This window comes from Chelonoidis abingdonii, chromosome 8, assembly GCF_003597395.2.
Source record: "Chelonoidis abingdonii isolate Lonesome George chromosome 8, CheloAbing_2.0, whole genome shotgun sequence".
Taxonomy (NCBI): domain Eukaryota; kingdom Metazoa; phylum Chordata; order Testudines; family Testudinidae; genus Chelonoidis; species Chelonoidis abingdonii.
In genome coordinates, this window is record NC_133776.1 from 9529027 (window position 1) to 9556898 (window position 27872).

Here is a 27872-nt window from a genome sequence, read left to right on the forward strand (position 1 = left end):
GATTTCCGTCCACCCTAACCCTAATCCGATATGTTTATATCGATTTTAGCGCTACTCCTCTCGTCTGGGAGGAGTACAGAAATCGATATAAAGTGCTCTTTATATCGATATAAAGAGAGTTGTAGTGTGGACGGGTACAGCATTAAATCGATTTAACGCTGTTTAAATCGATTTAAACGCGTAGTATAGACCAGGCCTCACTCTATCACTTCCCCATTCCTGGAAAGTCTCTTACTTTCAGTTAAGCTCCCGCCAGGGATGGTCTGTCGCTCAGAGGGACTTATCTTCTACTCTTTAGTCTTCCTTCCAAGTGACCACAGATGTCTAATTGTTCATTGAGTGTGTGCAAATTATTCACATGCATTTCTGCTTGTAAAATTGCTTGTAAATTCTTAGCTTTAAAATCACACTATCCCACAGTCAGACAATGCAAATGTTAAGGCTCCAGTAACAACTTTAACTCCTGTGCATCGCTCACATGGAGTATTTTCTACTCCTGTTTCTTCTGTATAATCCTCTACTCCTCTGGGGTAGACCTTGAATAGTTACCTTGAGGTAAAAACTACCTCTGCGTTGTCTTCACTAGGATCTGTAGTGAGGGAGCTGACTCGAGTTAGCTATCTCGATTAAAAAGAGCAAAGAGATTTTTTTTTATTTTTTTGCAGTGAAGACATAGCTTAAGTTGACTCAAAATAGCTTAGTTTGTGTCTCGTGGGGGCCCCTTTTTAACGGAGCCACCCTTTGGGCCCTGTAAAAATGAAATCTGAGTCTCTAGCAAAGAGCCTTAAAAGTGTCAGGGGATAGCCATGTTAGTCTGTATCTGCAAAAACAACAAGGAGTCTGGTGGCACCTTAAAGACTAACCGATTTATTTGGGCATAAGCTTTTGTGGGTAAAAAACCTCACTTCTTCAGAGGCATTGAGTGAAAGTTACAGATGCAGGCATTATTATACTGACACGTGAAGAGAAGGGAGTTACCTTGCAAGTGGAGAACCAGTGTTGACAAGCCCAATTCAATCAGGGTGGATGTGGTCCACTCCCAATAATAGATGAGCAGGTGTCAATTCCAGGAGAGGTTAAGCTGCTTCTGTAATGAGCCAGCCACTCCCAGTCCCTATTCAAACTCAGATTAATGGAGCTAAATTTGCAAATGAATTTTAGTTATGCCGTTTCTCTTTGACGTCTGTTTCTGAAGTTTTTTTGTTCAAGAATAGTGACTTTTAAATCTGTTATAGAATGACCAGGAAGATTGAAGTGTTCACCTACTGGCTTTTGTATGTTACCATTCCTGATGTCCAATTTGTGTCCCTTTATTCTTTTACGAAGGGACTGTCCGGTTTGTGTAAATTGAGGCTTGGTGGACACTACAGAGGCAGCTTACGTCAACCTAATTATGGCAGCGTACACACTACGGACTGATGTAAGTGCCCTCCTACAGCGAGATAATAACTCCACCTACACAAAAGGCGTAGGGCTTATGTTGGTGGATTTAGGGCGACGCAGTGTCTATGTAGACACTGCATTACTTACATCGGCTGTTGGCTGTCATTCCTATCACTTTCACCACTATGCTGGAGACTTGAAATTGACAAGAAAGCCGGGCTGTAATCAGGGCAGATGGGGAGCTCCAGCTAGAGCCTGGCTGTTCCCGGGTTTCCCCACTCCCAGCTAGGGTGCGTGCACTCCCTTGGAGCTCAGCTGCCCTCTGGCTTCCAGCCCAGCTGCTGCCCAGGCTCCCCACTCCTGGCTGGCAGCCAGGCTGCTGCCTGGAGACTCCTGGCTCCCCACTCCCTGTGGGGAGCCTGGCAACTGCCCTGAGGATCCTGGCTCCCTACCGGGAGCTGCCTGGACTCTAGGTGCAGACCTCCCCACTGGAAGCCCAGCTGCAGCGGACAGTGGGGAGCCAAGAGCCGTGGGGGGCAGACGGGGCAACCAGGCTTATGATAGCGCAGACCTGAGATCCTGGGGAGGTGGTGGGAGCCGGAGCTCCCCACAGGGAACCAGGAGCCTCTAGGCATCAGCCCAAATAGCAGCAGAGAGCGGGGCAGGTACAGCCCAGCTTGGAACGGGGAGCCTGGCTGGGTAGCTGGGCTGGGAGCCAGAGGGCAGCTGGGCTCTGAGCGGGATGGGCACAGCCCAGCTGGGAGCCAGGAGCCCAGGGGCACCCAGGCTCTAGCTGGAGCCCCCCACCCGCCCTGGTGACAGCCTGGCTTTCTTGTCAATTTCACGGCTCTAGGATATAGCCTTGCAATTGACAAGAATGACAGCCAATAGCTGCTGTAAATAATGCAGTGACTACAACAACACCGCGTCACCTGAACTCCACCAACATAAGCCCTACACCTCTCGTGGAGATGCAGTTATGATGTTGCTGTCGTAGCACTGTAGTGTGTACGCTGACATAATTAGCTTGACGTAAGCTGCCTTATCGACCTAACTCTGTAGTGTGGACCAAGACGTAATTTTACTACCTTCCTGTCAGAACTGTAGAGTCATTTCCAGAGCACACACAAGCTGTACAATTTTATAATATTCTAAATGTACAGCGAAGCAGAGGGAATTAAATATATATAACAAAGCACATATTTGCTTTGCAGGTGGTGTAAATTACAACCCTTTAAATAATCTGGAGCCTTTGTTCATGAGGGCGATCTGATGCCATCAGTTCTTTACACGGAAAGCCTAATTGATTCTAGAATGTGGTTCTGTGAATTTTATGTTAGAGCTCAAAATACAACTAATTAGTCAAAAACATACAGATGACTATTGCATATTGTTGCAAATGATCAGCAAGCCCACATTACTTACAAATATTTCTAGAACTGTGATATAGTGGGGAGATGTACAGTGTTCACTGGTCCTGAAAGTCACACTACCACCTCCCTCACACTGGACCAGGGTAGTACTACTCAAATGATGATGCTCATATACTACAGTGGCCAGAGCTAATTAAATACCTAGATTGCAATGTACAGCGTGCATGAATGATTAGCTTACTAAGGCCTTGTCTACATTACAGGGGGAGATCGATCTTAGTTACGCAACTTCAGCAATGTGAATAACGTAGCTGAAGTTGATGTACTTAGATCTACTTACCGTGGGGTCCATGCTACGTGATGTCGATGGGAGACGCTCTCCCGTCGACGGGAGACGCTCTCCCGTCGACTCTCCTTGCACTTCTCGTTCAGGTGGAGTACAGGAGTTGACAGGAGAGCGATCTGTGGTCGATTTAGCAGGAGACCCACTAAATCGACCGCCAGTGCATCAATCGCCATGCATCAGACCACCGGTAAGGGTAGACAAAGCCTAAGAATGTTTCTACAGATGAGCCTGACAGGTCAAACCAAAGACTGATATTCAGTGATTTATTGGTAAGGCAAATAATTAATATTGATGCTCTGTCTCTAAATAGTACTGACCCAGAGTGGGCGCCATGAAAATAAAACTTGCCCAATGGCAGTATTTGACTTTCTGCAGTTATTTCCTGGGCTTGGAACAGGAAATACCAGAGTTCAACTACCATGACCAGAAAGTGACAATTTAGTTTTTAAAATGGCACTATCTTCTCCAACAGTTGTTCAGTGTATAAAATGTCATTGACTGGATTTCTGAACTGACTTTCGTCTCAGAATCCCAAAGCACTTCACCAACATTCCCTAACTAATGGGGATGTTGTATCATTGACTCCTTTTGAGCACAGAGAAGCTAAATGACTCACTCAAGTTTACATGGTGAGTCTGTGATAGAACTGAGACTAGAACAGAGATGTTTTGACTCCTGAGCCTTAGTTGTGACCACACTGCCTTGAAGACAAGAACATAAGAATGGTCATACTGAGTCAGAACAATGGTTCATCTAACCCAGTATTCTGTCTTCAACCATGACTGCTGCCAGATGCTTCAGGGGCAATGGACAGGGCAATTATCAGGTTATCTGTCTCCTGTTGTCCACTCCCAGCTTTTGACAGTTGGAGGTTTAGAGACACCCAGAGCATGGGGTTGCATCCCTGACCATCTTGACTAATCACCATTGATAGGCCTGTCTGCGATTAATTTATCTAATTCTTTTTTGAACCCAGTTATACTTTTGGACTTTACAACATCCCCTAGCAATGAGTTCCACAGGTTAATTGTGCATTGTGTGAAGTACTTCCTTGTTTGTTTTAAGCCTGCTGCCTATTAATTTCATTGGGTGACCCCTGGTTCTTTTGTTATGTGAACGGGTAAATAACACTTTCTTATTCACTTTCTCCACACCATTCACAATTTTATAGACCTCTATTATATCCACCCTTAGTTGTTTTTTTCTAAGATGAACAGTTCCAGACCTTGGCTACACTGGCACTTTACAGTGCTGCAGCTTTCTCGCTCAGGAATGTGAAAAAACACCCCCCTGAGTGCAGCAAGTTACAGCGCTGCAAAGCGCCAGCGTAAACACTGCCCTAGCGCTGGGACCGCGACCACACTTGCACTTCAAAGCGCTGCCGCGGGAGCACTGTACGGCTGCAAGTGTAGCCATACCCCCAGTCTTTTTAATCTCTCCTCATATGGAAGTTGTCTATACCCCTAAGCATTTTTGTTGCATTTCTCTGTATTTTTTCCAATTATAACAACTTTTTTGAGCTGGGGCAACTAAAATTGCATGCAGTAGTCAAGGTGTGAGCATACAATGGATTTCTGTAGTTGCATTATGATATTTTCTGTCTTATCTATTCCTTTCCTAATGGTTTCTAACATTTGTTAGCATTTTTCACTGCTACTGCACATTGAGCAGATGTTTTCGGAGGATTATCCATGGTGATTCAAGATCTCTTTCTTGAGTGGTAATAGCTAATTAGACCTCATCATTTTGCATTATGAGGATTATGTTTTCCAATGTGTTACTTTGCACTTATCAGCATTGGTTTTTTGTTGTCCAGTCATCCAGAGTTATGAGATCCCCCTGTAACTCTTTGCAGTGAGCTTCAGACTTAACTATCTTGTGTAACTTTGTATCATCTGCAAATTTTGCCACTTCACTGATTACCCCCTTTTCCAGATCATTTATTAATATATTTAACAGCACTGGTACCAGTACAGATCCTTGAAGGACCCTGCTATTTATTTCTCTCCACAGTGAAAACTGCCCATTTATTCCAACCCTTTGTTTCCTATCTTTTAACCAGCTAATGATCCATGAGCAAATCTTCCCTCTTATCCCATGAGTGCTTACTTTACTTGAGAGCCTATGGAGTGGGACCATGTTAAAGGCTTTCTGAAAGTCAAAGTACATTATATCCACTGGATCCCCCTTGTCCACATGCTTGTTGACCCCCCTCAAAGAATTCCACTAGATTGGTGAGTCATGATTTCCCATTATAAAAGTCTGGTTGACTCTTCCTCTACATACCATGATCATCTGTGTGTCTGATAATTTTGCTTTTACTATAGTTTCATCCACTTTGCCTGATTCTGAAGTTAGGCTTAGTGGTCTGTAATTGCCAGGATCAGCATTACATTATCTGGTACAGAAGCTAATTTAAAGTATAGGAATAGTTCTGCAATTTCATATTTGAGTTGCTTCAGAACTCTTGGGTGAATCCCATCTGGTCCTGGTGACTGATTGTTTACCAATCTGTTCCAAAATGTCCTCCATCGACATCTCAGTCTGGGACAGTTCTTCAGATCATCACCTAAAAAGAACGGCTCCAGCGTGGGATCTCTCTTGGGCTTTCCTTAACATCCTTGGAACAGGATCAGTACTACTAGGCACAGTACTTCTAATATAGGTCCCACTTTTTCTTTAAGCCAATATAGTAGCTGACTATTTTTCTCTGAATTATGGTCCAACGATCTGATCCATGTGGGCAGACCCATGCACCCCTGTGAAGCTCAACTGAAGTCATTGAGGGTTCATTGGATCACATTGCAGGGTTGGGGATTTATACTGGAAGGATTTATTGAGCACCAACTGGGGAAGAAGGAAGAGAGGGTGCCAGTGCTGTTTATGGCAGATATTGTAACTCATCATTGTTTGAGGCACCTGAATCGTCCTGATCACATGCAAAGCATATTATATCAACAGGAAGCTACTGTATTCAGAGATAGAATTTCTATGCAAATAAGGAGGCAGGTGGATAAATAAGATATGGTTAATAGCTGCTGGAGGCCTGAAAGTAAGGCTCATGTTCTATAGCCTGCATATCTAACTAAACCACAGAAGTGCCACATGGTGACTATTATCTGAGTTCCCCTGTGCAGGGAAAAAAAAAAATCCAGAGATGTTTCTCACCTGCCAACTCTCTGGAAAGACAGTCCCTATTTCCAGAGCAAAATCCTGACCGTGTTCCCCACTCTGATCCTCCAGGGAAAGGGACAAAAGTGAAATTCACCCAATGCAGAATGCTCAAAGAAAGGGCATAAGTGGTGGTGCTGAGGGTCATACATGAAATGCTCCCATGAATTTTATTATGACATTTCCCCACACACACACACACACACCGCTAGGTAAAAAGAAGTTCTTCTTTGCCATGTGTGAGGGATGGGGCAGAAATGTGGGCCACCCACTCCTACGTGCCAGCACAGGGGACATGGCCAGGAAAATGAGGTGTGACCTATGCCAAGCTGAGCCCCAGCTGTCATAATGGCCTCTGGGGGCTGTTGGCAGGAGGCATAGTTTAGGGAAGCCTTCAGGAGAGGGTAGAGCATGGACAAGTGGCTCAAAACTGTCTTTTTCCTCATGCGCTGGACTTACGCCAAGTGCTCCTCTGTTGGACTGCAGAATCAAAGACAAAATCTTAATATTTAAATTCATACCCTCTTTCATTCTGAAACATCTCACTTCACAAATTGATCTACCAACTAGACACGGGCATTGAGCTTGCTCAAACGCCTGCACCTACCGAATCAAATAATAAAAACCACGAGGGGAACAGACTTGATGCTCAGCACAAAAACCACATCCACTCCTCTTGTTCTGGAGGGAGAGGTTTGCCTGTGGAAACTTGCTCATGCTTTACTTATAGACCAATCTCAAGGAGGCAACAGCCCTCTGCTGGCCCTTTGGGCGGTCACTTCAGACAGACTTCCCTGTAAATCTTGTTGAGTTTTATATTTTAATACTACATAAAGATGCATGTTACTCTGAGGTTAGCTCAGTTTATTCCTCACTGAGGTTAACTTCCATTGAGGGTTTCATGGGAGTTACTGAGGGCAGAATTCATCCCTGCATGTATGTTGGGAAGAAAGAGATGCAACTCGACAAGAAAATTAATGGGCTCCTTCTGTGCTCCAATTGACTCAATTTCTGAGATGCTGATAAGTTGGCTAAATTTTTCCTGACTGCATTGCAGTGTTTGATGGAATTCCTGTAAATAGAAGGCCAGATCCTCAGCTGATGTAAACTGGCATAGGGCGAGTGTGATCAATCTGGCACACCAGTTGTAAAGCACTTTGGGAAGGAACCTACTGAGCTATGAAGTATTATAGGTGGCACCGTTAGCGCCATCCATAGTTAATGTTGCCTGACCCTTCCCATTGTAGGACCCTGTTTTCAGTTGCTTATAACGCTGCTAAACTTCACACATTTGGGCTGAAGTTTTCCATACAGGGTATCTGCCTCATGCTGAATTATTCTGGAAAGTTTCAGCAGCAATGGTTTGGCCATTTCCTGAATTAGATTAGGGAAAGATATATTAGTTTGCCCATGTTAAAAAAATTCTTACAACCATTTAGTTGAGAAGCTCAGGCACCTCTGCACTTTAGATCAAGGGCTTGAAATTAGGCAAAAGGCAAGCCCTGCCCTGGCATTCAAGCCCTTTTTGCTCTTCCTATTTTAAAAAATGCCCAAATTTGTCTACAAGTTATAAGCCTTTAAAAAAAAATAATCTCAGTTTACATACATTCAGCAGAGACCTGTTAGAATTGGCAGCTGAATTCTCCTAAAATCGTGTTCCTTCATGACAGTGAGTTTCACAGATATTTGCTAACAAAGTGTGTGTCATCATTCTCTGGTGAACCACATGGAGGATGACAACCTACTACTGCTACCAGTTGCTCTGCCACTTGAGCTAACAAAGTATGTGGTCTAAATGTTTCAACCCTGCCAAGGTTTTATGTGGGTGTAAATGTGATTCCACATGATACAATGTTTTTTTCAGTTTGCTTTTTAAAAAACCTAAGAACCTACACACAAAAAACTACATTAGAAGAACATTACAATGATGCAAAGTCAAGCACTCAAAAATTAGGAAATGCCATAATTAAGGTTGTCCGTGCTTTTGAACATATAGAGTGCGAAATAATTCTAAGTACTCTGAAAAATGAGGTTTTGGGCATCTCACATTTGACACCCAAAATTAATGGACACTTTGGATCTTAATCGCTTTGCCTCAGGTCCCCATCTGTAAAATGAAGATAATACCATCCCCTCACCTCACAGGCATATTGTGAAAATACAGTATGTTTTTGAAGCACTTCAGTTCTATAGTGAGAAGCACTAGTGAAAAGCTCCATGCGGAAATAAATAATTCTGTCTTCAGGGCAGGGTTTGAATAATGTTCCAAAAATAAGGCCGAGGGCCACACATTGAACAATGCGAATAAAAAAATATTGAATCAGCTGGATGCTGTCCAATGTTAGATTATATCCATTATATACCAATGACAAACAAGGTGACTCATACTCCAGGCCTCTTAGAACTCTGAGTTCATTTGAGAAAGCACACCTGAACCCCTTTCAGTCCTTTAAGTAATAAAATCTAAACAAACATCTCATCTATATATAGCTGACTGCTAATTGGATCCTTTTTGGCATTCCTTACACTCACTCATACATAACACAAAATAAAGGAGAAGGTGGGATGGACAGAAGAGAGATTATATGGTATAGGAATATGTGAATTCCATTAGTGCCTCTTTAGGAAACCACCAGCTTCTTACAGCCCACAATATCTCTATACAGAGGAGTGGAAGAAAAGAGGCTTTCATTTTTGTGGCAATAGCGTATGGCAATGACTGAGAAACTAATTGGTTTTTTTCTTACAGAAGGATACTTATATGAGGGGCCTCATTCTGTTCTCCTTGCTCTTGATGCAGTTTTAACTGGGTACAGAGTGCAGGATTGGGCTCAAAAATTAGAGTCTAGAGGTAGAAAAGACCTTCTGCTTAAGGGTATCTAGGCCCAGATCCTCAAAGGTGTTTAGGTGCCTACTGATTTCAGTAGGAGTGAGGTGCCTTAAGATTTTTGAGGATGTAGGTGCTAGCTCCTTGCCCTGGGTAAAATTCATTCCCAGGCAGTGGATCAGCAAAAACAAGAGGCTTCCGCTGTTCCCCCTTTTGAGACTTCTCTTTATATGCAGCCTAAAATGCCTGGGAGATTTACTAGTGTTTTTTCCATTCCAGTTTTAAATGTAGTAAATCCGTAGTCTGTGGAAATTAAATTTGCCCATGAGGATGGAATGCAAGATCTAATCTGAAACCCCTCTCTGAAATTCAGGGGGCTGGTTTTGAGCTTATGGTATGAATGTCTTTCTTCTATTCGCTTCTCTCTACAACCATCATTTAAAATACAAACTATACTGGTAAAGCAACCTCTGAGTTAAAATACTGATCCTAGGGATTTGCTGGGTCAGAGACCAAGCTGTGGTTAGGCTTTTTAGGAACTCATCTTTAAGTTAAATAGCCAAGACACATGTATCTGAATCAACTGGAGCCATCCGAATCTTCAAGTCATAGTCAAGATATCAAAGGAATAATTGAGTTTTCTTTCTCCTTGCTGACTGCATTTTGTTACTAGTTAGGACTTTTATAGGAGTATTCTCTAGCCTTCAGAGCGATTATTAGCTCTATGTAGCCAATATTGCCGACAGTGCTGCTTTAGGCAAAGGTCTTATGTTTCATACCATTGTTTCTTCTCCTTTGAGTCCTGCTCTTGCATGTTTAACACACACAACTTTAGAAAATGAGCAGGCCTTCCAGAGCAATCCAGATGACTAAACCACTGGTTCAGGTAGGAGGGAAGTTCAACATGAACAGGGTTCTAGACTATTTTAGCCAAGCTGCTAGTTGAAATGTTTTTCCATCAAACTTTTTTTGGACACAAAATGGCTTGTTGATAAAATCTTAGGATTTTCACAGAAAATGTGTTTAATTTCAACACACACGCACCCACTCTCTCTCTCTCTGCACTTTTCTACTGCAAGAAAAGTGAATCAACATGAGAGAAAAGGGATGGGAAATACCTGAAACTGTGTGTGGGAGGGAGGGAAGGAATTCCCCCCAAAAATTCAAATAAAATGAAAGTTTTTTGGGAGGTCTTTTCAAAGTTATGGGGAAATTATTCTTATTTTACTAACTCAATCTTTATAAATTTTTCCTTCTGCTCAAAAAGTTAGTTATACCATTTTCTAAATGAAATTATACCACTTTCCAGAGGGAACAGCTGTTTCCATATACCAGTCTTTCTCCAAGGCTGGAGAAGGTAGCTTTTGGAAATGGTACTCAAAACCAAATAAGATTCCCACTGTATCTCATGATAAGGAGCTACTAGAAAACCAAATAGCACTCTGTGGTTGGATTTCAACTGGGTCATAGGCCCTGTACAACTCAATTGTTTTATAGTTATGGTAATGGCTTCAATTGTTCTATGCAGGAAGTTTGTAAAATCTTCATGTGTAAATTAAATTCACAAGAAGTACACTTGCAAATTCCTTGTATGTTTTGGGCCAGGATGCAGGGTGAGGAGTTGCAAAGAGAAGTGAAGGGGTTAGGGAAAGGCCATCTCAAGTTTTCTTGTTAAGTGCAGTGATCGGGACAGTTGGGTAAGAGGAAAGGCAGTACATACAGATAACAAGAGGCATATTTCTTCTTTGATACATTTCTAGGATAGACACATTATCCTTCTGTCTGACTGCATAATTGAGTGGGGTCATCCTGACTTCTATAAATTTATGAAAAATGAAAGACATTTCAGTTCTTCTCTTTACTGATTCTGTTATGCTGTGCCCTCTCCATCCAGAGCGAGCTGCCCTGAGCCTCCCACAAAGAAGGATGGGCAGGTGTCAGTGAGAGCTGTGGGTCTGTAACATCTCTGAACAGTGTTGGGGTAGCCACTAAGACCTTTTCCACTCAGTTCCCCCAGAATGCAGTTCGCCTCCAGTCTCGTCATTCAGGTTCCTTTATTTGGCATATACCAACGCTACGTTGAGTTGATCAACCTCAAACATAGGGAGTGAGTACAAAGTATATACACCACACAGCCAAAGTTACAGAGAAACCCCCTTTCTTTATATATATTGCATCACCTGTTTTGGAATTGGCTTAGTTATTTTGCAAGAACCACTCCCTGTACAGCATGCTCTGTCCATATGCTGTGAATGTTCGGTTTTACTCTTTACTTCATCTTTATGCCCCTAACTTCTCTTGCCCATTGTTCTTAGTACTGTAAATGGTTCCCTGGGTGGTGTTCTTATATTAGCTAGCTCAGGCATTCTATCTTTTAGCTTACTGGCCCCTTTACTTACCTTAGCACAAACATTCCACTTTTGGCCTACTGACCTAGTTACCTCCCTAATCCTGTTGTCCAAGAAACCAGGCCTCCCCCTTGTTTAATTATGCATGGCAACCAGGCCTACAGGCATGATGCATAATTAGCTTCATTTTTGGGAACCTACATATGGAGGCACTCAAAATTAGGGAATACATCTGAAATAATTGGCTTTTATTTTTTCTGATGGTCTTTAGGTGAATTAACTAAAAAATTTCCCCAGAGCAAACAATGAAAGGGCTGCACAGTAGACTAGGAGCAAGTTTGGCCTTTGCTGCCTGACACAGACCTGCTTTAAGCATTTCATCTGATGTCCAGATTTATTTCTACAGTACCTGCAGCTATGCCTTTATCAATGTGCTGATCCAGGATAAACATGACTGATTTTTACCTTACGTTTTTAAATGCACTTTCGTTTGCTGTGTGACAGCTGAGTTACTGGTCTAGTTTTATTTAATTACTATTAAATAACAGGAATAATTGCATGCTGGATTCACGTGTATTAGGGATCTCCTTCCCTCAGCACATTCTAATACATTTTCTTTTGGATGGCAGTCATAGGCCACACAGTTCAAGTGCTGCTGCTGATTCTCTCGTAGCATCAGTTGGCTCACTGGCAGTTTCACTCAGTGTGAGACAAACTAAAGAAGCTTAACACAATGGTGTCACTTGTCAAACTGTGGTCTCTAGTAGGGGGACCAGACAGCAAATGTGAAAAATCGGGATGGGGGTGGGGGATAATAGGAGCCTATATAAGAAAAAGACCCAAAAATCAGGACTATCCCTATAAAATTGGGACAGCTGGTCACCCTAGTCTCTAGCCACTGAGCATTTAGCAATATCCATTCCAGTTTTTTTTTCCAAGCCCACAGTAAAAAAAAAAAAAAACACAAAAAAAACCTACATTTTTACATTTCGATTGGCATAGCAGCTGTGGTAACATTCATCATTCACTAGTGCATAGATACTTTGCACACAAAAGAAAACCAATTGTCTTACTGCTATGCACTGAAAGCCTGTTAAAGTATTCAGGTCTTCTTTTTGGGACCAATTCTACTGTACCCAATTGAACAAGATTCCCATCCACTTCCATGCCAAAAATAACTCTTACAATGGTTGGGAATTCTCTGGTGACTGGAACTGACGAGCAGTCCTGTTGTGTTTGGATAGTTAAGTCAGGTGTTTTTATTCTTGTGCTTTTAAAATTATTAACAGCTCACCTAAGACAATGCCTGATTTATTCCCCCTAATATTATGCATAATGCCGGAAGCCAAAACTACCTGCCATTGCCCAGTTTACTGAAGGCCAGATCTTAGTCCCCATTGGAAGTCATTGGAACTTTTCCCATTGTTTTCAATAGAAACTAGGATTTAGGCATGCTGGCACAAGTTTTCTAATGGTAGTTTCTATTGATTCCTTCAGCTACCAATAGGAGATCAGCAGAAATTCCCTGTCCACCAAAGTCCATCTCTGAGGTAGAATTATCAAAAAAGAAAAGTATTAAGAAGACTAAAGGCGGAATTAAGGTAGGAGCATCTTTGTTTTTGAAACAGCCTCTACTGTGATAGAATGCAAGGTGACATCACTGTATGGTGCAACAAAAACTATTTTAAAATACCCTACTTACCTGCCACCCATTCCCATGTATTCTACATCAGTTTCATACTGGATTTCATGAGCACAAGCATTCTGGTGAAAGCTGAAATTCCTTTGGCGGGGTGGGGGGGGGCGGAATCTGGCCTTTTATATATCTCATATTACAATGCATTAGCTCACAGGTATGTAGTGTAGTTTTAGCTGCGTTGGGCCATGAAGAAGGGCTCTGTATGGCTCAAAAGCTTGTCTCTCTCATCAACAGAAGTTAGTCCAGTAAAAGATATTACCTCACTCACCTTGTATCTCTTAGCTCTCAGGTGTTATACCAGAGGTGGGCAAACTATGGTGGCCCGCGGGACCGTCCTACCTGGCCCCTGAGCTCCCAGCCAGGGAGGCTAGCGCGCCTCCGGCCCCTCCCCAGCTGTCTGCCCTCTCCCGCAGTCACTCTGGGCGGCAGGGCTGCACACTCATGCAGGGCAGCGTAGCAGTGTGTCTGGCTCTGGCCAGGAAGCACGGTTCTAGATCTGCTGCTCTCAGAGGCATGGTAAGGGGGCTGGGGAGTTGGATATGAGGCAGGAGGTCTTGGGGGGCTGTCAGGGGACAGGGAGCGGCTGGATGGGGCAGAGGTTCAGGGAGGCAGAGGATGGAATCCCAGGGGGCCTGTAGGGGGGGTGGTTTGGATGGGCGGGGCATTCTGAGGGGGACAGTTAAGGGGCAGAAAGTGGGAGGGGTCGGATGGGGGCAGAGGTGAGGCTATTTGGGGGGCGGGGGGCACAGCCTTCCCTGCCCGGCCCACCAGACAGTTTCACACCCTGATGTGGCCCTTAGACCAAAAAGTTTGCCCACTCCTATGTTATATTGTAGCTTTTTGCCTAAAGTGGAAATCTTACTCTAACGTCACCTTAGTCAAATTAACCCTGTAAAACTAGTGTTCTGTTCTATTCAGGATCTCATATCACACATCACTGTGGTATCCAAGCCCCTTCCAGTGATAAAAATTAAACAATGAGACATATCAAGTGGATTCTCCCCTCCCCCCCCCCGAGAAGTTTACTCATTAAATACTTTTCAGAAATAAAAAAGGAATACCTGCTGCTGCATGGCAAAAGAAGGTCAAGTGCACAGCAATATACACATTTACAAAAAGTGTTAAGATATATGCACCACCAGTGACTTAATCATAGCTTTATGACACTGACCCATTCCCCTACAGTGCCCTTCTCCTTTGTTTGGTCTTCCTTGGGTGTCATTTGGCTTCTGAGATTGCAATCTGCTTGGAGCAGAGATGGTGTTTAGTTTGTCTGTATGGAACCTCGCACCCTTTTGGGTACTCATTGAATAAGTAACTCTGCTAAAATTTCTCACCTTGAACTTAAGAGGATGCCAGAGCTTGACTGAAGCCAGCAGCAGGCATCTCTTACTTGCCCGTTCAAACTAAAAAAAAAATCTAGAAAAAAAGCACCCTCCCTCCAAATGCATTGGAAGGGTGGCTCCTTTCTGTTGTAGATTCCACTAGTACTGGATTCATAGAATATCAGGGTTGGAAGGACCTGAAGAGGTCATCTAGTCCAACCCCCTGCTCAAAACAAGACCAATCCCCAGAGAGATATTTTTACCCCAGTTCCCTAATTGGCCCCCTCAAGGATTGAACTCACAACCCTGGGTTTAGCAGGCCAATGCTCAAACCACTGAGTTATCCCTCCCTTCAAGGATTACATTATAGATAGTTTAATGGCAGTTGTGGTTTTTTAAAAAGTTGATATAACTGAAAATGTCCCAGTTTTGAAACTTGCATGAAAATGGGTCAGTCCACTCATAATAGAGCAAAGGTATAAAAATATTTAATTGTAATTATAAGCATATGTATACCTACACCTCTACCCCGATATAACACAACCCAATATAATACGAATTCGGATATAACACAGTAAAGCAGTGCTCCGGGGCGGAGGGGGAGCTGCGCGCTCCAACGGATCAAAGCAAGTTCGATATAACGCAGTTTTACCTATATCGAGGTAAGATTTTTGGGCTCCTGAGGACAGCGTTATAGCGGGGTAGAGGTGTATATATGAATGACTAAAGGTGAAAGTAATATCTGGGCCAAAATGAGGAAAGACAGCATTGAAACAGCTGTACTTTCTCTGTGAAGCTAAGACTGTTGAGCAAAGGTTTTACTTGATGCATAAATCATGATTATTTTTTTTTGATTAAAAGTTTCACATCATTTAACAGTTTGAAACAAAAGCACTGAATTAGTGAATCCACATGATGCAACCCGCTATGAGCCCTAGGCCTCATTCAGATTTTACATGACAATTTGATTCTTTAACACAACTAGCCCAAAGTTGCCTTTACAAAGCTTTGCCTACTGGGGTGTAAGGACTTTTCAATTTAATGTTTACCTTCTTTGCCTGATCTACTTCTCCATTAAACTGTTGGAGTCTACCTAAGAAGTACGGAAGCGGATCAGGGAGGTGGAAATCACAAGGACAGCTAGGGTTCAGAAAGCAGTGGTAAAAGCAGGAGGGAGGGCTGCTGGTGGTGTTCATCTAGTTTTGAGCATGGCCCATAAAAGCGTGAGTCCAATCACAGTTGTCCCATTTTTCCATATTAGGTGATATTTCTTTGTACTTTGGGCTGCATATACATCCATTTCTGAAAAAAAAGCTAAAAATAGTTTAATTAGCAAGATAAGAGGTGACACACTAGCACGCTGTTATTTTGTAACTAGAGGGAAATGACGAATGCCTGAACGTCATTCTAACAGTGACCTTTTCTTCTGATCTGCATTCCAGATGTACAGTATTTCAAAACTTTCTTTGCTGCTGTTCCCACAAAACAACTGCAGCTTCTTACGGGAGACTTAAGAGTACTCATGCAGCTGCATTGTTGAAACACTCCTAGAAAGTGGCAAGAGTCACATTCATGTGGTGTTAGCTGTTGGATTAGTTCTTGTTTTCTTTTTCTCCAGACTATTAGTTGGCAGACAAAAGTATGGCTCACTACTATGACTTCACTTGTACAAAGATGAAAAGCACTAGTAGTGAGTTCATTTGCATCATGGTGCTTTCTCCCACTCCTGACCAGACATGATTTTAAAAGCTGAATACTAAGCAAAGGGAAGAAGATATTCCGTCTCCCTGAATCTAGCTCAATATACAAGTATAATTAACTATTACTCTGCTGACAGCCATCTGTTTTCTCTGGTCCTTTCCCTCACCTCAGCTTCACACCCTCTCCTGTGATCCTCTATACCCATAAGACATCTAACTTTTGGTTTGCTAAGTACATAGTCCCCCTCTGAGTGACTCCTTAACATGTATGTCTTCCCTAAACTTTTCCTTTAGTGGTCTTCGCAAACACTCCCTTACCTGAACTGCTGTCCTATTTTCTCTCATCTCAGTTAGTCAGTAAGGTAGCTCTTCAAGTCAGGGACCACAGAATCACAGAAGATAAGGGTTGGAAAAGACCTCAAGAGGTCATCTAGTCCAACCTCCTACTCAAAGCAGGACCAACCCCAACTAAATCATCCCAGCCAGGGCTTTGTCAAGTTGGGCCTTAAAAACCTCTAAGGATGGAGATTAATTACTAGAATAAATTTCATAGAAGACACTACTGAAAGAGCAAATTTTGCTCATGCGTAGTCCCACTGAATTTAAGGCGGGGAGGGGATTACTTTAGAGAGTAAGGCAAGCAAGTTTTGGTCCATGTCTTCAGAACCAGAAAAGGGCAGAGAACCCCAGATTTCCACTGAAGCCAGTGGGAGAATTACCAAGCTATTTGTGTAGAAAGTATTTTGATATTCATCTACACTGTATAAAAGCTACTTCATGGTGTTAAATACTGAAAGATCATTGACCGTGCAATGCTTAACCATGAGTAATTTCAATATCCACCTTTTCCCATTTTATAAATCCAAGGTGTTAGAAACCTGTGAAATAGTATCATCATTAAAAGAATGGCAAAACTATTCTAAAAGTTCCAAAAAGAACAAGAAACCCCATAATTCCCTGGAATTCACTGTATATAAAGTTTGAAATCTGAAGACAAGCTAAACTGCATTCAGTTAAAGAACAGGACCATCATTCAAGCAAGACAAAAAAAACACCATGCCTAATAACATGCTAAACAACCATAAAACACTGAATTAAGTTTGTGATATTCCTATTCAAGGCAGATAAGTATGAAGAGTTGCTCCCAATACAAGAGCAACATTGATCTCATATGTTATGAGCTAAGAATGAAGATTATAAAAACTTTATAAGAAGCCAAGAATATCTCTAGTATCAAGAGTAGTTTTCCTCACTGTAGGATAAGTGGAACAATTCAGAGCCAAGACAGGTAATACATATGGTCATAAAATATTCTAGAAAATGTAAGAAGTTAGCTTTAAATAAAAAGTTTGTTATACATTAATTATTGAAGTCAAAGTTGTGTTAAATATATAAGCTGCCAACTGATTTACTAAAATAGTGTCAAATTCTGCCTTTTTTGCTTTTTAAAAAGCCACTGAAAGGTGAGTCTTCAGTCAGCAAACTGCAACTATTTAATTTTTAAAATTTATTTTTAATTCAGATTGAAGTGATGCATGAAGCCAGTCAAGGTGGGTCCAGCAGAGTCTTGGTGATGAGTGAAAGCGAGGAGAATCTTTCCACTAGGAGGAGGTAAGGTTACAGATGAGTCTTGTTAGTGACAGGAAGTAACGTTTTCCTTTTGCCTTAATAGAAGGCAGGTTTTTTTTAATTCAGTGATAGAGAAAACGTACTTTTGAGGGATGTACTAAGACTAGATTTGCCATTCATTAGGAGAGTGAGTCACCCACCCTATTAAAAAAAACAAACAATTTGGGATGCTGCCCAAGAAAAAAAATCATCAAAACCAAGGCATGGGGAGAGTATATTTCTGCAAATAAAGGAGGCTTATTTTGCATTTGAATCAATTAAATTTAAAATTAGGAATATTTATATAAAATGACAGTTGTGGTCTTAACTAAGAATGAGCTTGCTTATTCATCAGCAAGAATTTTATATAGCAATATCTTGAAGCATCATGGGTTTAAATAACTCCTTAGCAAGAGAAGATTGTGTGAGACCAGGAAACGTTAAAGGTATGTGGGCATTTTGTTATTTTCAGTGCATGTGGTACTGGCTTGCTGTCTCTACATTTTAGGAAGACTTGTGAAATAAGTTTGAGTGTATGATCCTGAACACAAACCATACTGACAGTAAAAATACCCAATAGTTCTATGTGAAATAATAGAATTACTTTAATTAAATCTAGGATAATGAAATTCAACTGATCCAGCCTTCCTTCCCTCTATTTTCCTCTTGGTATAGACTCATTGACTCTTCATTGTCCATTTATCTTCTAGATATTCATACAAAATTGTCTAATGGGCGTATAGTTTTCATAGCAATTAACCTAGATTTGCATGAGAAATTTAAATAAGATAAATACTTAATTTGAAAGGTAATTTTAGTATGTTTGCTTGTGAAACACTAAGTGGGTGTGCTGAATTGAAACTTTATTGGAGACAGTCTGGTTTATATTCCCTGTGCACTTTTCAATCCTCTCTACTGTATGTGGGTGTTTTATTTATTACCCCACATGGTCACTTCTGTTAAAAATGCTACTATTCAATACAAAATTTTTTACAGTAGAGCATAGGAAATAAAGCATAGATTCCCATTTACATAACATTGCAGGTGCTGAAGATACATTGTTCTTGAAGCCTATACCATTATAAAGGCAGCAGATTTTTAAGGTGCAAGGCTTATTTATTTGAAATGAACCTATATTAACTAATGTCATTTCCATGTTCATATCCCCTAGTCAGATGTTTATCCCTTTGGGGATGGGCACGAGTCAAAACCTTAGAAGAGATTAAGTTCTCAATGATTTTCTTCTCCTCAAGGCCAGATTTGCAAATCCAATCCACAATAAATATGGATTTAAGACTGTAATATGACTGAAAGTTATCTATGGTGAATGTGAGATGTTCAACTTGAAGAGCCATGTTTCTGGCTGAATTACTAGTAACACCTAAAGTTAAACATTTTTTTTCATTTAGTTTAATTTATATACAAAATGCTGTCAAATGCAATATCAGCCTCCCAGTATATAGTCTATTAGCAAGGGAGAAGGTGTGTTTCACTAAAAAGACCCTCATCTGTCGTTGTCGTCATTATCATCATCATCATCATCATCATCAACAGGTGGATTAGGGAAAAAACCAAAGTTTTAAAACTCCCCCGCCCCCCAAAGCTTCAGGACACAGTCCCAGATCCACAAAAAGGTATTTAATTTCCTAGGGCTGGTCTACACTACAGGGGAAAATTGATCTTAGATATGCAACTTCAGCTACGTGAATAATATAGCTGAAGTCAAAGTATCTAAGATCGAATTACTCACTGTCCTCACGGTGCGGGATCGACGTCCGCGGCTCCCCCTGTCGATTCCACAACTCCGCTCGGCTTGGTGGAGTTCCGGAATCAATATAAGCATGTTCGGGGATTGATATATTGCGTCTAGATGAGACACAATATATTGATCCCCGAGCAATCGATTGCTAGCCGCCGATACGGCGGGTAGTGAAGACGTAGCTCTAATGTCCACTGAAGTCAATGGGAGTTTTATCAAATAAAAATGATTTCTTTTTAAAAGGTAGTGAGTTAAAAATAGACATCTTTTAAAAATATTAAAGTCTTCAAGCCTTTAGAGACAAGTAGCAGTCTTGAACATTAACTTATTAATTCTGAGGAGCAGAGATTATTGTTTAGAGCATCCACACTACTGCTCTGTTTAGTTCCAAGAACAGCAATTTTTAAAGAATTTTCAAAACTAACTTAATTTTGTTCCTAGTATTGCAAGGGATACCACTTTTGAAGGTTAGCAGCAATGTGGATCTTTAACACTCTCTGTTCCCAATAAGGCTAGCAGACACATTCTCTTAGAATGCAAATAGCGCTGCTCCTGGAGTTGAAGAACTACCTCACCGACACCTAAAAATTCCGTTTGGGAGGAACAGACCTCTTCCAAACACGAACATTCCTTTGTTCCTCTCTTACTTAAGGTCTCTATGTGGCTTTAAAATAAAGCCACTGTATGAGGAGTTCCATAAAAGAAAGTTGTAGAAAAAGTTAATTTTGTTGGAAAGCAAGCTGGAGGAGCTTTCAGATCTTAGGGTATGGCTACACCTGCAGCTGTACAGTGCTGCTGCGGGAACGCTCCCGCGGCAGTGCTTTGAAATGCGAGTGTGGTCGCGGCGCCAGCACTGGGAGAGAGCTCTCCCAGCACTGCAGGTACTCCACTTCCCTGTGGGGATTAGCTTACAGTGGGGCTGGGGCACTGTTTGCATTAGCACTTTGCAGCGCTGTAACTTGCTGCGCTCAGGGGGGTGTTTTTTCACACCCCTGAGCGAGAAAGTTGCAGCGCTGTAAAGCGCCAGTGTAGCCAAGGCCTTAGGGAGTGAACACATTGTAAGATGAACAGCAATCCCACTTGTCAGTTAACAAGAAACACAAAGCCCATATCACTGCATTGTTAAGGGAGTCTTCAATAGAGCCCTCCAGTGGAAGGCAGATGACTGCAACATGGGACCTCAGGGGTGACCAAAAAGATGTTTCATTAGAGATGACACACCAAAAGGAGAAGTTAAAAAGGCTGACACATTAAACGGAAAAAAGACAAAAACAACAAAAATAAAACCCAGCACATACTAATGTGGGCTTCAAGTCTCCTCTCAAAAAGAGACTAAACAGTGTCTTCAAAAATTCAATTTTAACCACTAAAGCTGATGTCAGGTACAAGAAGTGAAATTCTGAAAGGCAAAAAGGCTTACCAGTTTAAAAAAAAAAAAAATACATAAACGCTGTTTATTCAAAACAGAAAAGTTTTACAAAACAATTGTCTTGTGATAGAGCAAAAAGTTTCAAGAATAAATATTTAATTCTTTGTATAAAAATTAGTAATATCAAAGCAAACTTGATGCAAACCAACAAACAGATAAAAACAATTTCAGCATTAAACATTTTGTGCAACAATGTCAAAACTGCTAATTGAGAAGTGACCATTCAGGCTGGCGCATGTTTTAATTGTGAAAATAAAACATGAAAGCCTTGCATTGGAGCACCGACATGCCTCTCTCTCTCTCAAAACAAAAACAACAACTAAATGGAGGAGTACGAATTTTAAGTCAATGTTTAGAGGCAAAAGTTAAGAAATTTTCTAGCTTCTCCATTCTTTGAAAGGAGTGCCATCATATTTTCTTCAAATTTAGAAACACCTTCTCTTAAACAGCAGCAAAAATAAAAAGCCAAATTACAAAGTCATTTTTAAGATAAGGAATATTCCTAACAAAGCAGACCTCCTGTAAACAAAAGCATTTCAATGGTCAAGAGGGACAGTGATCTTTTCATTCAATGGGAAAAAAGTTTTTAAATAAAATTACAAGTTATAGATGCTAACTTAAGCCCCAATCCTACAAACAAGTAAGTATATGCTTAACTTTACTCATGTGAGTCAAGTTAACCACAACATTTGCTTGCAGGATCACAGCCTTAATTGTATACATCTAAAAGCATACTGCATTTTAACTATTTTATACTAGCTGGGATTTCTATTATGTCATTTCTGCCACAGGTTATTGTTAGTTCAAAGTGGCTAGCACAATGAAAAAAATTTCCGCCAGTTATAAGAGTATTTCCACAGTGCAATGTATTTTCAGATTTCTCAGGAATTTAGATCTATAACTTGTAATATTTTAGTTATTTTGCCATTATAATTTCAACACCGGTTAAGCAAAGCTAGTTCTGAGTGGTGTAAATCAACCTCTTTTCTAACTAAAGAGCATGAATTAACTGGATTTGTTTTGCTGTAAACATTTTAGAGCTGCAGAATTATGTAACATTATCCAGCAGGATGGGATAATTTTCTCATTTGTCAGCCATCACTTATGCAGTGTGGTAATGGACTAAGTCTTGCTTCACAGGTTTCTCTGTGTAGTCAATACCTGGATCCAACTGTGGTCAGTCCAGTGGTTTCCTTACACCTTCACTCTGGAGAAACACTTTATCTGTATGATTACTCATTCTAATAGATATCAAGCTCTTATCCCAGCTGGAAGAGTGGCTTGCAGAGAGGCAAATATCAGTCATGCTCCAATAACCAGCTGACAGGTCTTGTTGACACTAGCCCTTTTTCCCCCTAAGATGCCTGTGTATTACCACTGTTGCAGCCCTACAGGTGGTTGCAATACAGGGAGCACTATCTTAAACAAGAAGGTACCTGCAGCTGCCTGCATTGTAAATGAGCAGATCATCTAGACCTGCTCTGAGCAAAGTTAGAATTAAATACGGTGACTGGTCTACTTTAGTGCCCTCACATTGTCATCTACAGCATTGGTGGTGTTGGTGCTGGAAAATTTAGGGAAAAAGACTACTGTGAATATTCTCTTAGAAAGCAAATAAGTTAGAGTCCACCTCCTAGAACATGACAAAGCTCCACTAAAAATGACAGACTCCTTGTCATTTCCAGCCTTTGTTTTGCATTTCTGCTGCTATGCCACGGGGTGAAAATTTTAATTCAAGCATTCTGAAGTGATTTTATGACCCTGTTCACACTGGAAGTAATATCAATGTCAAACAGCTCTCAGAATAAGAGACAACCACCACTTGCATCCACATCTACTAGTATCCAAGCAGCTACCATGGCTTTGGCTACTGGAGTTGCTAACAAATACCTGTCCATAAAGTATGCGGAAACATTGTTACAACGAGACTAACAGTGTGGAGTCCTTCTCCCAGAACTGGACTTTAGAGGTTTTGGACATGGTTATGAACAATCAGATTACAAGCAGTGGTGGTGGTCCAGGTCTTAATAGCACCTACTTGTAAACTGAAGGTTAAGCTATCTGTTCATGTTAAAGAGGCAAGAGTAACATATGAAATAGATTTGGTTGAAGAGAAAGATACAGATTTTCTATTTTGACACTGACTTCTTCACATGGCCATAAGACAAAGATCTGTGCTTGAAACCAGTTAGATTAAGGAGGACAATTTACTGGATTCTTTGTAATTCTCTTACTAAATGTTTCATCTTTACATGTTACTATCAATATTTTCACCCTATCCCTTCTTTGTGCGGTCTACCCTTACTTTTAGCTCCTCACATCTTTCTCTGTTAGTGCTCAAGTTTGCACAAATTTGGCTTCTTCAATTTTTTGAATAATCTGAACTAACTACATTGACAGACTTCCTTTGAGTTATTTAATGGAGAAGTTTAATTTGTCTTCCTTCTTGAAAAATTAACTAGGGAGACAGAAGTGTATTTTTGAAAGATACAACTGGAAGGCCATACTCGATACATGTGCTCTTAGGTTTACCAGTGACTGATTGGAGTGTTTAAAAATACCACTTCAGAAAGTGTTCTCAGATTAAAAAAAAAAAAAAAAGGAAAAAAAAAAAGTTACTTAATTTCAAAATATTGCTGTAGTTGCAGTGTTGCATAAGTTATTAATGTACCTTCCCATAAATTGCTGTTCTAAACAGAGCTCGTGTATTACCTGAAAGCACCAGTTAGACAGACAGTGTGCATGGCATCCCCCCCCAAATGTTGTGCCGGATTTAGGTAATCTTAAGAGAACAAAATGTTTTAGCAAGCTTTCATCACTAGCACCATTTGTGGCTTATTTTGATTTTTAAAGAGTCATTTTGCTGAACTGCATTCAGAAATGGGGACCATTTGACTAGTTGACTCAGACCTTTTATAATTGCCATCATACCCTTCTACTCATGGTCAAAACTATCATTTCCTTTTGTTTGAAAAGTACTATTTATAGATGTTTAAGTGGCGCATCAAAGGCAAGCTGTTGCCTTGAAATGATGTGCCCTAATTTACACACTGGTTTTCAAATGGAAAAATGCAGTTAACAAGGATTGACAAATTCTGTACTCCCAAGTTCAATTACTTTTCACAGGCTTTTCAATATCTAAAAAACAGAGTCAGTTAATATCTATTCAAGATTTAAATCTCTTGAATAAGGAGTGTAAAAATACAGGGTGCAGTATGTGGGAAACTAATACAGCAAGAAAGAGTTATTCTGATACAGTTCCTGAGCAGAATAATTTGGGACCTAAAAGCTATTCACATTTTAATCTTACCTCTTTTCATGTTATACTTTATGTATATTTTGGATAAACAGTTAAAAGTTGTCACTCCATTTTGGCTCAGTGAATCTCTATGCAGATATTCAAGTATTAGGAAAATGCAGCTGAACAGGGATATGTGTCCTCATACCGTAGTTTGCAAAGAAGCATAATGTTAATTATTTTGCAATATAGTCTACCCAAAAATCTAGAGGAAAAGCTTTTGACTTTTGGATCTGTTGCCTGCTTCCAAAGGTGATGAAGGTCGTCTACATGTCCATGAGAAGTTATCATTTTGTTATAGATGCAGGGATGATATGGAGCCTTTCCTTCCCCAGAAAAGAATACATGATATTGTGGTACAATTCCCATTTTATTGGCACAGAGACCCATGAAAACATCATCTATATAAAGACTTGTATTAAGGGTCTGTGAAGCCTCGTATACTTTAGCTGCTACATCACTTGATATTACATATGCGGCTCCAGCTGTGTAGTCAGGATAAGAAAGCCACTGGTACATTTCATATGGAACATAGTATTTGCTAGTCTTATCTCTTATGGGAGGAGCTCCACGATGGACACGCCCAATCCAGATATCTTGAGCACCAATTTCCACTAGACTTTGGAGATACGCAACAAGATTTGGCATGTGAATAAAAATATCATCATCTGCAGACATAATGAACTTGGCATGTGGGCAGTATGCATTCACCCATCCAAACTGCAAAAGTAACTTAAGGGTAAGATTGTGAAAAGTATCCAAGAAGTCTTGTTGAATCAAATCATTATACTTCTGGTCTTCTAATAGAAGTTTTCTTTGCATCTGTGCTCTCTGCATATGATCTGTTGGTCGTCCTAAAGCAAAAACAGTTTTAATGTTGGCATTAAGATGAGAATATACATATTTTTCATTACCCCAGGTTTGTCGAATTGCATCTCGCCGATGCCGGTTTTCTGGAGAAGTCTTTACAAACAATAGAAGGAGGACCTCTTGCTGTTGACATTTCTCCTTGTGGTTGATCAAATATCGGTATCTTGCTACCCTGTCCAGGTTTTCCCTGCTAAGGGACAGGCTATCGTTCACAAAGTTGTAGCTATTTATGAGGTATCTGTAAGAATAGGACTTCATATGGCTCACAATATGATTATCGAGTGGTGTCCAGAAAATCATGAGAGACAGTACAAAGCAAGTGGCAAGAATCTGCACAAATTGGCATTTTCTGACTTTCCTGGAACTAACAAACATTCTGATGCTGTCCCTTTAATTCTTGTTCCAGTTAAGGATCAGTGTTTTTAGGGTGGTGTTCTTTTTGTTTGAAAGCATAGAATCTCCCTTTCACAAGAGACGTCCATTAGAATGCATGTGGCCTTTTGTACAGTATCCTTGTAATGTCAGCTATGTGCACAGATTCACAAGTCATCTGTTTTTAAAAGCCATTTTGCTAGGAGTGAAAGAATGCAGAAGCGTTTACAAGACAACACCACCACCCGCAGAGCAGATTTTTTCCTCTGCACCATCTTTAGCTGAAACAAACTGCACGCTTCCAAACTGAGGTTTCCAAACTGAGGTTTTCTTACATACTCCTTTGCGTCAGAGAGGTGGAGATCTATCAAAGGTGGGAAGGGGGAAAAAACAAACAAAAACAAAAAACTTTTAGTAAGGACCTAAAAGCAATTATATATACAGATTCAATTGTTCTTTTTGGAAGCAAGTTATTAGTGGAGAGCCATGGTCTTTGTGCACATCTAGAGCAGGGAGAACCACCCTCTACATACATTCAACTATCACAAGAATGAAAAGGTCAGAGAAAGCAAAAATGATACACATGGAGGGTTCCTAAAAAGACAGCCATCCTCACCTGGAAGGCTTATCAGTTCCCAGAGACTTTTAGGGGAGGGAAATCACATCCCCCACTTCCAGGCTCTATACAGGTCTCATTCTTACCTCTACCCCCATGTAGCTGCTCACTGTTGGTTACATGGATCTCTTGAAAAGAAGAAAAACTGATTCGATTGCATGGGGCAGGGGGAAAAAGATAGCAAAATTGCTGTCAAAAGCAGCTTCAAGGGTGTAAAGTAAACTTGGGAAATGGGAAGATTTCCTCTCTAATCTTTCACTTTACACTCTTACAAAAGTTCTCAACAGTAAAAGGGAAAAGAGATTCAGACAGAAATGTGAGGTTTAGGCTAGCAACTATTGGGAGTGAGAAGTCTGATTACAAATGGTGTCTTTAGACAGTGAACGCCTTAAAAATACCCGAGTTCTTTGCTACCTTCCACATGCAAAGCATACCCTTAGGCTTCTGCCTGGTTACTTTATCCAGCCTGAATCCAGCCAGGGTTTTTCCAGGCACAGGGACAAGGCTACCCTTAGGCGTTGGGGTTTCTTTTAAATCTAGATCAGAGCAGGGTGCTGAACACTCCTGAACCTTGTCTACCCTCCCTGCACTGAGGACATATAAAGGATTAACAGCTCCGCCCAAGGCAGGCTGGGTCACAGACACCCGTGGGGGCACAGGTGTAGTGGGAGGTGACTGCAGTCCCTGGTGCTGGGAGGCAGCCGCAGGGCTGAGGTGGCAGGGGGCATCGCGCCTGCTAGGGAACACCCCTGGGCAGGCACCCCCCCAGCCTGCACTCTCATAGGGCTGAGGAAAATGGAGGTGACCGGAATGTGCTGGGGGGCCACAGAGGCGGGGCAGCCCCCCTCCCAATTCGTGATGGGGGCGGGGAGCGATGGGGGCCGCGGGGCGGGACAGCCCCCCTCCTCCCTCAGCCCCGGGCAGAGCGCGGGAAAGGGGCGCCCCGGCGCCGCTGAGGTGGCTGCGGCTCGTGCTGCAGGTCCCCACGGGGGCTCCTCACCGCCGCCCGGCGGTTACCTCCGCTCGGGCTGGGAGGGGCGTTTCCGGTGCCGCTGCCCTCCTGCCGCACCACAGGGGACAGCGTTTCCGGGGGCCGGGTCCCGCACGCACCTGTGAGGGGGGAGGGAAGGCGCACACTGAGGGGGTGTGCACAGCCCTCCCTTCCCGCGCAGGGCTCGCCGCCCCCCCCTTAGAGCCTGGCTTCAACTCCGTCCTCCCCCCGCAGCATCTGCCTGCCCCCTGCAGTACTAAGGGGTGCGGCCCCCAGCTGCGGGGGAGGGGGCTGCCTGTCTCTCCCTTAGGGGAGGCAACACCCGGCATTGTAATAAGCATGGGGAAGGTGTGTGATGTTAAGGGAGCAATTCTTGTGCTGCTGGAAGACCGAGGCGAGGGCTGCACACACTTGTAATCTGAACGGTGCAGGGCACGTTACAAGTATCATTATCCAACCTTGTCCCATCCCTTCATTCAAGAGCTATGCCTCCTTTGGGAGGGGAAAGGGGGAAGAGATTTCTAAACCTGCAGAGCCAGCCCTACTCACTGATCGAGCAAGGGTAGGGTGACCAGATGTCCCGATTTTATAGGGCCAGTCCTGATTTTGGGGTCTTTTTCTTAAATAGGCTATTACCCCTCACCCTCTGTCCCAATTTTTCACATTTGCTGTCTGGTCATCCTAAGCAAGAGATAAGGGGACCTCAGCTACCTGGCAACCTACAGACTTGGTAGGAGGGGTGAACTGGCCTAGATAG

The 27872-nt window shown here is 41.8% G+C and overlaps 2 protein-coding genes across 4 annotated transcripts in view; one reads left to right on the forward strand and one right to left on the reverse strand.

The window, feature by feature from the left end:
- Positions 1-27872, forward strand: part of MCF2L2 (MCF.2 cell line derived transforming sequence-like 2) — a 318915-nt gene that overhangs the window by 163267 nt on the left and 127776 nt on the right. For both annotated transcript variants that reach the window (XM_032803865.2, XM_032803866.2), the window contains exons 14-15: positions 12946-13049; positions 17695-17783. In XM_032803865.2, coding sequence (XP_032659756.1) covers positions 12946-13049; positions 17695-17783 — 193 coding nt within the window. The remainder of the gene's footprint in view (positions 1-12945; positions 13050-17694; positions 17784-27872) is intronic.
- Positions 23594-27872, reverse strand: part of B3GNT5 (UDP-GlcNAc:betaGal beta-1,3-N-acetylglucosaminyltransferase 5) — a 32672-nt gene continuing 28393 nt past the window's right edge. For both annotated transcript variants that reach the window (XM_032803871.2, XM_032803870.2), the window contains exon 2: positions 23594-25872. In XM_032803871.2, the coding sequence (XP_032659762.1) occupies positions 24375-25511 (1137 nt within the window). In that variant the 5' untranslated portion in view covers positions 25512-25872 and the 3' untranslated portion in view covers positions 23594-24374. The remainder of the gene's footprint in view (positions 25873-27872) is intronic.